General features: G+C 35.1%; 1 protein-coding gene across 1 annotated transcript; it reads right to left on the bottom strand.

Moving 5' to 3' along the window:
- Nucleotides 1–303: 303 nt before the first annotated feature.
- Nucleotides 304–7,281, bottom strand: LOC102592521 (uncharacterized). Its single transcript, XM_006341703.2, has 12 exons — nucleotides 7,068–7,281; nucleotides 5,668–6,399; nucleotides 5,209–5,577; nucleotides 5,066–5,124; nucleotides 4,828–4,902; nucleotides 4,321–4,426; nucleotides 4,160–4,231; nucleotides 3,908–4,006; nucleotides 3,697–3,795; nucleotides 3,337–3,561; nucleotides 1,126–1,389; nucleotides 304–954 (listed from the first exon to the last, which is right to left on the bottom strand). The coding sequence occupies exons 1-12, from the start codon at nucleotides 7,137–7,139 to the stop codon at nucleotides 724–726; spliced, it is 2,403 nt and encodes an 800-aa protein (XP_006341765.1). The 5' UTR covers nucleotides 7,140–7,281; the 3' UTR covers nucleotides 304–723.
- Between the last annotated feature and the right edge of the window lie 3,719 nt (nucleotides 7,282–11,000).

The raw sequence follows: 11,000 nt of genomic DNA, 5'->3' as shown, positions 1-11,000 counted from the left end.
GGTAGGGGGTAGCTTAGCTTGACTTTGGTGAAAGATCATCATCTTCACAAAAATGTATTTGAGTGCATTGGTAAATTTTTAGCTCAATAAGTAAGCTTCTTGAACAACTTACTAGTCAAAGCATGCTTAATTCTCTGCAAGTAGATTTAGTAAGGGCTAACAAGCAAATGTGCTCAACCCTTGTGTGGCCATGAGTTGCAACTATCAAGCTGCAATACTAATAATCCCTATGAAAATTGTTATATTACCAAAAAGGGACTTTTGCAAATTGTTACTTCAGATCTGAAAGGGAAACTGCTTCACTAACTCTCCAGAAAATCAATGTTTGCATATATGACTTACCATGATGCTTTACAAGATTTCAAAGGAAACTGCTGGAGTTTGGTTCTGTCACAAACTCTTGGGAGAAATATTATTCTGTACTCGTTGCATATATAGGAATATCGTTGAAGTTTACAAATTCAGACAAGACCCAAAAGTTCATATAATACATTCCGTTGTTGTGTCAATAGGAAATATTGATATACGGAAACATTCAGAATTTCACCACTCGAGTAGAAACACAAACTAGACGCCCTATTGTATTAGACATTTGAAGCAATGTCTTAACAGCCTGTATATTGCACACATTTGTGGCCCCTGAAACTTCAAAACTGAAAAGCAGCAGCATTTCGTTAAATGTTGGGAAAATGCTCTCTTTATGGATCTCAGCAGCAGTCTGTCTTAAACTTGGATATTTGGAGAAGCATTTTCCAACATACTCTCACAGATAAATGACTTGCGATTGTCTGATCTACCTTTCACTGGGAAATGATTTGGAAGGTTGTATTCCCTTTTAACATCTTTTGTTCCCTCAGGCTTCCCTGAAAGCCTCCAAGGCTGTCGAGGTTTGATGTCTAGGACTTCTGGCACTGGCTTCCCACTGTATTTAGGTGAGCAAGGTTGTCGCGGCATCTGCAAGCCAAAAAAATAGATAAAGGTGAGAACCATTTATTTAGCAGCATACAAGAACTTTATCTAGTGTCCTTCACATTGAACTTCAGCAAGTGACATGTCTAATAGGAAGCAAATCTCTATCAATTACATATGGTAATATCTACTTTTATCAATGGAAACAGAAAGTACCTTCTTCATTTGATTACTTAATGATTCTCTTTCACAATGAATGCTTGCATTTAATTCATCTCTTGATTGATGATTCAGCGCAATATTTGATGATTCTCTTTCACGATGAATGCTTGCATTTAATTCATCTCTTGATTGATAATTAAGCGCAATATTTGATGATTCTCTTTCACGATGAATGCTTGTTGATTCAGCTATTGATTGATGAATCACATTTGGTTTAGCTCTTGTTGTAAGTACTTTAGAACTAGTAGTGGCTTTTTCCTGCAAAATGAGACACCTCTCCTTCCTTAGCATATTACAACAACATCAACAACAACAACATACCCAGCGTATTAATACAAGTGAGGTCTACATAGGGTAGGATGTATGCAAACCTTACCCCTACCTTTGTGAGGTAGAGAGGCTGTTTCTAGTAGACACTTGACTCAAAAGGAATGTTTTCAAAGCAGGAATGCAAGAGGTGTAATCCTTTCTTAGCATATTGTTGTGAGAATAGAAGAACTTCTCATTGATTTGCTCTGAGGCTATGTAAGAATTCTGTACGATTTTCTCTATTCAAGAACAATGAATCTAGACGTGTAAGTATATAGAAATATATTCACTTGACATTCTAACATGTTCTCTTCAAACTCAAAGAAAAAAAATCCAAGGGTAGGATGTATGCAAACCTTACCCCTACCTTTGTGAGGTAGAGAGGCTGTTTCTAGTAGACACTTGACTCAAAAGGAATGTTTTCAAAGCAGGAATGCAAGAGGTGTAATCCTTTCTTAGCATATTGTTGTGAAAATAGAAGAACTTCTCATTGATTTGATCCTGTACGATTTTCTCTATTCAAGAACAATGAATCTAGGCGTGTATGTATATAGAAATATATTCACTTGACATTCTAACATGTTCTCTTCAAACTCAAAGAAAAAAAATCCAATTGAGGTAGAGAGGCTGTTTCTAGTAGACACTTGACTCAAAAGGAATGTTTTCAAAGCAGGAATGCAAGAGGTGTAATCCTTTCTTAGCATATTGTTGTGAAAATAGAAGAACTTCTCATTGATTTGATCTGAGGCTATTTTCTCTATTCAAGAACAATGAATCTAGATGTGTATGTATATAGAAATATATTCACTTGACATTCTAACATGTTCTCTTCAAACTCAAAGAGAAAAAATCAAGTTGAGGTAGAGAGGCTGGTTCTAGGAGACACTTGACTCAAAAGGAATGTTTTCAAAGCAGGAATGCAAGAGGTGTAATCCTTTCTTAGCATAATGTTGTGAAAATAGAAGAACTTCTCATTGATTTGATCTGAGGCTATGTAAGAATTCTGTACGATTTTCTCTATTCAAGATCAATGAATCTAGACATGTATGTATATAGAAATATATTCACTTGACATTCTAACATGTTCTCTTCAAACTCAAAGAGAAAAAATCAAGTTGAGCTTGCTTATTTTGAAAACACACAAGTAATTGACACTGAAATCTTGCAATCACTAAAAAGAAAAGAACAGACTTGGAATTCTTTTCATTCGGAAGGCGTTGGAAAACTACCCGACAAACAAAAGTGCTTCTTGTACTACTCACAGAAAGAGATACCCATGTTGCAAATATGCAGAAATATTATCGACGTAACTTGAAATAGTAGAACAATGACAAGAATTCAAGATTTAGAGGAACGGGTTGGTCACATAAAAAGTAAAATAACATCATCGCCATAAAGAGAAGGGTGGTTAAATGATCCTAGAGGAGCGGTGCCTTAATGGTCATCCAGAGATTGGACCACCGGTTGCCGGATAAAGGAGCATCTTCGGGCACCAAAAGGAAGAACAAAAGAAGATTGCATTGGCTCAGCATGCAGTATAATGTTGGCCGGTACTGCCTATGGACAGCAATTTAAGTCTCTACCAAGATCTTAGAAGCTCTGATACCAGTGGAAATAGAATTCTCATTGACTTGATTAATAATGTACAAGAGGTGCTGCTCCTTACATACGAATCTTAGGCTATGTATAAATTTGGTATGATTTTCCATATTCCAGTACAATCAACCTAGACATGTATGACTCTAGACATGTACATTTCAATTAGACACTCTAACACAGACAAGAAATTAAATCTTCTTCCCTGTTTTGGCACATGAGAGCGATTCAGCCTCATTGATTCAACAACCTCGCAACTAAGGGCAACAGCTAGCTTGTCAATGGAAAAGAGAAGAGTACCTTCTTCATCTGATTACTTGATAATTCTCTTTCCTGATGAATGCTTGTATTTGGTTTAGCTCTCTTCTTCATCTGATTACTTGATAATTCTCTTTCCTGATGAATGCTTGTATTTGGTTTAGCTCTCTTCTTCATCTGATTACTTGATAATTCTCTTTCCTGATGAATGCTTGTATTTGGTTTAGCTCTTGCTGTAAGCACTTTGGAACTACTAGTGGTTTTCTCCTACAAAACCAGACAATTCTCCTACATAAGTATACTGCCAATGAGTGCCAAATAAAATTCATTCTTCTTTCCTGCTCATAACATGATTGTTGTTAATGGTAACAACTAGCTCATCAAGGGAAAAGAGAATAGTACCATCTTCATTTGATAACTATATGATTCTCTTTCCTGATGAATGCTTGGATCTGGTTTAGCTCCTGATATAAGCACTTTAGAACTACTGGTGGCTTTTCCCTGCAAGACGAGACAACTCTCCTTCCTTAGTATACAGCCAAGTGAAATTTAATCTTCTTCCCTGTTCATGAACATGATACCAGTTCCGCCAACAATGTTGTTGCTAAATTACCTTCTTCATTTGATTACTAGATGATTCTCGTCCATGATGAATTCTTGGATTTGGTTTATCTCTTGATATAAGCACTTTAGAACTACTGGTGGTGTTTGCCTGTAAAATGAGAAATCAACTCCCTTAAAAAAGAAATTCAATTTCTTCTATGCTCAAGCACATGAGAACAATTCCGCCCATTAGTTAACAAATGTGTAGTCTTATCGATCTGAGTACATATATAGCCTCTAGAAATGAAGTGAGGGGAATAACCTTTGGTTTTGCTTGTTGCTGCTCTTCTTCTGCCTCCTTTGTGTTCAGTTTTTGTTCTAGCTTCTGAAAGAACTGAAGTGCAACAGATTACAAGTGAATAATCAGATTCAACAGATGAAAAAAGGAACAGAAACATAGATGTTGATTTGCTCTTCATGTACCTCTCTTCGCTTTGCTGCTCTTTCTTCACTCCTTAAGCTGAACGGAGAAAATACAGTAGGGGAAGAACATGCTACATTTCCATGCTTGTTTATTGATTTGAGATTTCTGCTCCAAAAGGTAAAAAGATTGAGTCAAAATGTCCTAAACTAACTTGTAAGACAAAACATGACCTTTTATTTGCCTCTACTTGCTTCACTTGAGAACTAATACATTGCATATTGCAGAAAGGCGTATATTGAGAACTGGAACCTTTATTAAAGTCACAGCTTGTAGACCATGCATATAAACAACACAAATCTCACTTAACATTCTTTCCTCCATAGATATCAGAAAGTCCTTATCAAACTAAAATTAACAACCACATATTCCCAAACAAAATATGAGATGCCATAAGATCTCACCCTGATTGTGATACCGATTCACCATAGATATCAGAAAGTCCTTATCAAACTAAAATTAACAACCACATATTCCCAAACAAAATATGAGATGCCATAAGATCTCACCTTGATTGTGATACCGATTCACCCTCTTCTTTCCTGCTTCTACACAATGATTGGTGGTCAAGCTTCGTTCTATCCCTGCAAGCAAAGAGCTTGTTCCATTCAGTAAAATGTTTAGATAACTGATTCACATTGAGAGCTTCATCAATAAAGAAAGTCAGCTTCTGGAAGAACATTTGAAGGCTCTGTCTTGTCTTCATGAATATGCTCTTTCAGTTCTAAAACAGTACAATACATTTACCTTTTATTTGCTCGTTGAGGAGCTTCAGAAGGACACTTTGATATCCCACTCACCGATGCCTGCATTTGGCAGAAAAGAGTTAAGTTGATAACAGAAAAGCAACCTATGCAGGAGAAATTAAGTACAAAGATCAATTAATGCACCAGAGTTGAAGTCTGTTGAATTTTGCTGTCTCTAGATGTTTTGGTGATGGATCTTACAAATCTTGAATTCACTATCTTCTCAAGAATAGGAGACATTGGTTTCTTTGTTTCCTCTCTGTGAGAAAAAAACTTGATTGACATCTGACGAGATTTTGGATTTGACTTCTTTTTGTCAGTCATGACTTTTCCGTTGTTTCTACTAGTTGGAGCAGATTTATCAGTCACTATAGGTTGCAGAGCTGTCACCGGTTTGACTTGAGATTTGAACTTTGATGATTCATTCTTAGTTGTCAATCTAGTCTTTAAGGTTAATGGTTTCTTTGGTTTCTTCTTCATTGACAGCACGGTGTCTCCCACCATAGCGGCATTCTGCATAATTGAAGCATGTTCAATTAGAAAAAAGCAAGAATCTCACTTTAGCAACAAAGAGAGAATAATAAATCAGGTAATGGTACAAACCTTTGTTTGTTTCTTCTCCTTCAGTTGCGCTACATTCTCACTTACCTCAACAACAACATTTTCCGGCTGATTCAGTGACTTGAGTTCATTCTCTACTGGATAAGATTGTTCGATAGAGTTTTCAATTCCAGTAGTTTCCAAGTTAATTTCTTCATGAATAGGGTAGCTGCCACATGTTGTTGTATTATCCCCCTCATTTCCCTGCACTTCTTCAATACCCATATGGCTGCTATTCTCTGGCAACTGAAAGAGCATTGTGCAATTATCAACACTTGGATTTGTCACATTCAAATGATCCTGATCTCCCAGTGCTTCCTCAGTGCCCTCATAGCTGCCATTCTCAGTGAGCTCTGATTCTATATCAATAATTTGAGCTGTCACATTCAACTCTCCCTCTTCTATTTGTGTTTCTTCAATACCCACACAACTGCTAGGCTCTGTAATCACTGTGGAATGATCATTGTTTTGATTAGTCACATTCAGATCAGATGACTCATCAACTGCTGCATTTTGTTGCTCTAGCAACAATGCAGCTTTTTTAGCAGCTGCTTTTTTGTGTTGAGCCTCGAAGTAAGCTTTCTTCTCAGCAACTGACCCAGGCTTTGCATACTTCCCAACTTCCTCAAGATACCGATTATGAGTAAATGAGGACCACTTCTCCCAGTCCAGTGATTCAGACATAAATCTTCCAAATGATACTGATGTTGATAATGCACGCAATAAAGGGTCTCCCTGTAATGAGAAAGTTTCCAGCTCAGCTTCTAAATGAGAAACTTACCCCATAGCTCAATCATTTTCCAATCCGTAAATTCATATTCCCCAACATGCTTACGGAAAACAACAATTGAGATCTACTTCCATGACTAAGTCAGTTTAAATAACTCATAAACTATGAAAAACACCACAATCCTAAAGCAAACAGCAACTATGCTTCTGCTGGAGCAAAACATTCTAGGGACCAAAGAGAACATAAAGACTTGACGATAACACCACCAACGACAAGAACAACAACTACACCTCAATGCCAAACAAGTTGGAATTGACAGTATGAATCCCCTAATTCCATTTTGACCAGTAAATAGATAGTGTCTGTATTGCAGATGCAAAAATCACAGAAGGGAAAATAAAACCTACTGCTTATATCCTCAAAATCCCCACTCAGCAGTAAACAAATTCATAAACCCTTATAGGAAAATGTGCAGAAAATTGCATTTAAACAAACCCATAATCTCAATTATGAAACAGTAGAAAACCATCAAATACCCATTAGCTCAAATACGAAAAAAAGAGAAGATTGTAACAAAAGAAAGAAGTAAACTTTGAATTTAGGCAAAAGGGCATAAAATAATCCAATTTGCTGAGACCCATTTGCTCAAAATTAAGAAAAAAGATGATATTACCTCAGTACGTTCTTGAGAAGGCTGAGAAAAGGATCGTACCAGACAAGCTGAAGAAGAAGAAGATTCATCCATTTCTTTTACCTATAAAAACAGGGGAAAAAACCCTCTTTCTTCAACTATTTCTTCACTAATTTACTCGGTTCTTAAAACCAAAAGAAGATGTCTTTGTTTCAATTTTGTAGAATGGAAAAATGTAAAGTGGTTATAGAAGATGATAACTGATAAGATTGGAACGTTATGGTTTTCAGAAAATGACCTATTTTCCTATTCACAGTGGTGACTCCAACGGCTAGTTTTCTTAACTCATCTCTATATTTGGTTAATATTTTCTATTAGAACTAATTATCTGTCTAATTAGTAATTACCAACATTACAACGGCCACTTTCCTAAAAAGTACTGGGTTTGCCTCTAATTTGTATACGAGCATTACAACTGTCTCATGATTAATTAATAAAATTAGGCGGAATTCATTGGTGGCCCTCTAAAGTTGGCACCAATGAGTTTGTTCATTTTAAACCCCTCATGTCTAATCCCGTTGTATTAATTTGACGTTTTTTTAATATTAATAATATGTGTATTACACTTGAGAATGACATGTAAAGTGACAAATTAAACGATCACATTTGTCATTTGTGTGAAAAATATTTTTAACTAACCAATAAATTAATGGCACCTGATATTTTTGCCCAAATAATTACAAAACAAAATAAAATTTAAATCAATAAAAGAATTTCACAAGCCCCCCCCCCCGCACACACACCCGCCAAACCACTACATGCCCACCAAATCTTCACTAAATATGCGCACCTTGGTGAAATTTTTTATTTTACCAAAATAATAATAATATCGTAACCACTTTTTTCCTTCTTTTTTGGCCAATTAAGTAGCTTGATAGTTAATGAAAGATTTTTGCTAGTTCAAAGAAATTTTCATGCCTAGTTTGAAGAAATTCACTTTTATCAAGATAACTTTTTATCAGTCTTCTTGAATTTACTTCCTTGCAAATATTAAATTCTTCCAAAAAAATTCATGAATATTTTAATATTTAAATAGATTTATTCTTAAATTTTATAAACATTTTTCATCATTTTGCTTAAGCCTTCATTCACAATGGATGAAATTTAACTTCGGCAAAATGGTGGCTGAAAATGAAAAAGAAGAAAAAAATAATTAAAAATTGATCAAAGAAGCATTTCACACACTGGTCAATGAGGGTATCAAATTCATTATGTCATGTAAAAAATGATACACCGAGACCTACATGAGGTGTCTAAAATGAACATCACCTAATTAAAGTGTCTAAATGAAACATCGTGCCAATTTTAGGAGGCCGCCATGAGAAGAACAAAATCCTGAAAAAATAACAATCGATGTTAAAACAAATGTCATATTTATCTAAATGACTAAAATTTCATACTAAAAAAGATTAAAAAGTAATTTTTAAAAAATGAACTTTTTTTCATATATTTTTAATTTTTATTATTAATTAATTTTATTTTTCATAATTTAAATAAAATTTATATAATATTAAAATAGTGATTTCAAAGTCTTAATATTAATATAGTTTAAATAAAGAAAGATTTAAGAAGTGAAATTTTAGTCAATGTAGTATTTTAAATAATATAAGTTCTTACATATTATAAATAAGTAAAAATTTAATAACTATAACTTTAGTTAATTTTATAGTCCTAAATATTAGGATGATAATTAAATGATAAATATTTAAGAAAAATACTCCCTCCGTCCCATTTTATGTGATGTACTTTGATTTGGCACAAACTTTAAGAAAAATGGAAAGACTTTTAAAACTTGTGGTCCAAAATGAATGATAGAAATTTGTGTGGTTGTAAATCATTTCATTAAGGGTAAAAAAGACATTTTATAGGCAAATTGTTACTTAAAATAGAAATGTGTCATTCTTTTTGGGACTGACTAAAAAGGAAAGTGAGTCATATAAATTGGGACAGAGGGAGTAGTAAATAATCATTTTGTTTATTATAGAGTCTTTTAAGAAGGAAACAAAGTTCAATAAACATTGAGTGAAATATCAAAAACACATCTAAATTATACTCTTTTTCTTATCCCACTCACCCCCTCCTTGCCCCCCAATATTTTTTTTAATATCTTTTATAAAAAAATCTTACTTCAACCCCCCCCCCCCTCTCCAAACTATCCACTCCTTCCCAATTTTTTTAAGGGAAAAGGGTAAAAAATACCCCTCAACTTTGGTTTATTGTTTGACTTTACCCTCGCCGTTAAAATGAAGTTAAATTTATCCCTCCCGTTATTAATTTCACCAAAATTACCCTTCATTAGATGGAATCCCCAAAATCGACCCAAATTGATCCAATTACCCGAATTTTAAAAAAAAACCTATTCTCTATTTTTAACCCAATGACCCGACCCCTCTAGGATAATCTAGTACCAATTAACCCAATTAACTCAATGCCCTATTACCCATTCCCATTTACCATTCTCTCTCTAATCTCCTTTTCTCCATCAGAAGCTAAGTGAAAAAAAAACCATTTTTAGCACTTTAAGGACCGAGTTTCCATAAACTTGATAATGCCTCAAAACAAATGCGAAATAAACTCCCTAGAACCTGAAAATAGTTGTACTAAAATATCTAACAAGTCTAAAATAAAGGGATGCAACCCCAACAAGGAGACATAAGCCTAAGTCTAAAATATTTGTCTAAAAAGATGGACAACAAGATAGAGAAGAATTTAGGGCAAATCGGAAGAAGTAGCTTGCCCTGGATTCAGGTGTCGTGCATTTCACAATCGAGGTCTCGAAATAGTAGTTGAAATATGTCATGTACTCAACAAAGAAAGAATAAGTGCAACATTAGTACACAACCACAATGTATTGATAGGATCATCGACTAGTCCCAATAAATGAAATATGAGTAAGCGACCACCCCTTAGTAAGAATATAGTACACAACTACAAACATAAGTACAACATAGTCTAGACTCTTTGTCATTACCCTGAATAGATATGCATAAACATCATGAATCATCACAACACAACAAGACAATCCAGTTCTCTCATGAAACTCACACATACAAACTGTTAGAGTACTGTCGTGGTACCCGTTACCATTGTATAAGAAGTGGTACCCGTTCCAGATGTTAGTGTACTGTGTAGTACCCGTTCCAACAACAATATGTATTGGCGTGTCACCCTATCCGAGTCATCACACACAATACAATAACAATCACAATGAAGTACAATAATACATGTACAATTATGTAACCCATTCATTACATGTGATTGACAATATCTTCCATTGTCGTCATTGTCTTTCCAATTTCCCTAATCATATACATGCATGCATTACTACTACATATAACATAAACATGAAAATAACAACCATCACCTACCTCGAAACAAGCCAAAATGCTCTAAAGAACGTGAGCTTTCCCCTTTTTATGAATTTTGGCTTGTTCTTGGTGTAAACAATAATAAAAACACAATAATCAATCAATAATGACATATCAATAGCCGGATTACAACCAAAATCCTAAACCCTAGGCCATTCCCCTGATCATACTACCCAACGAGGGTCCTTCCCACCATTAATTTAGGTAAAAACCCTTTCCCAAGATTAACAACCCTAGATTCTAAGGATTAAGAATCAAAATGCAAGTTGGAGAAGTAATTAACTTACCTTTACCGAAGAGTTTGGTGGAATAACTGAAGGATACTGCCCTAAATCGCCCTTCCCAGTTACAAGAATGACATTGTAGAAAATAAGAGGTTTTTGGGATTTTTCTACACAAAACCTCGACTAACCCCGCTATAGCGACGTCACCATAGATGTCCACCCACTTTAGGGGGGAATTAATTCATCTCGCTATAGCGGCTTGTACGAAAGCAGAACCTCATTAATCACCCCCCCCCCGCCCCTCACCCCCTAACCCCCACCAC

The sequence above is a fragment of the Solanum tuberosum genome, unplaced genomic scaffold (assembly GCF_000226075.1).
Source record: "Solanum tuberosum cultivar DM 1-3 516 R44 unplaced genomic scaffold, SolTub_3.0 scf00027, whole genome shotgun sequence".
NCBI classification, from domain to species: Eukaryota; Viridiplantae; Streptophyta; class Magnoliopsida; order Solanales; family Solanaceae; genus Solanum; species Solanum tuberosum.
This window is presented reverse-complemented; position numbering and strand designations above follow the sequence as displayed.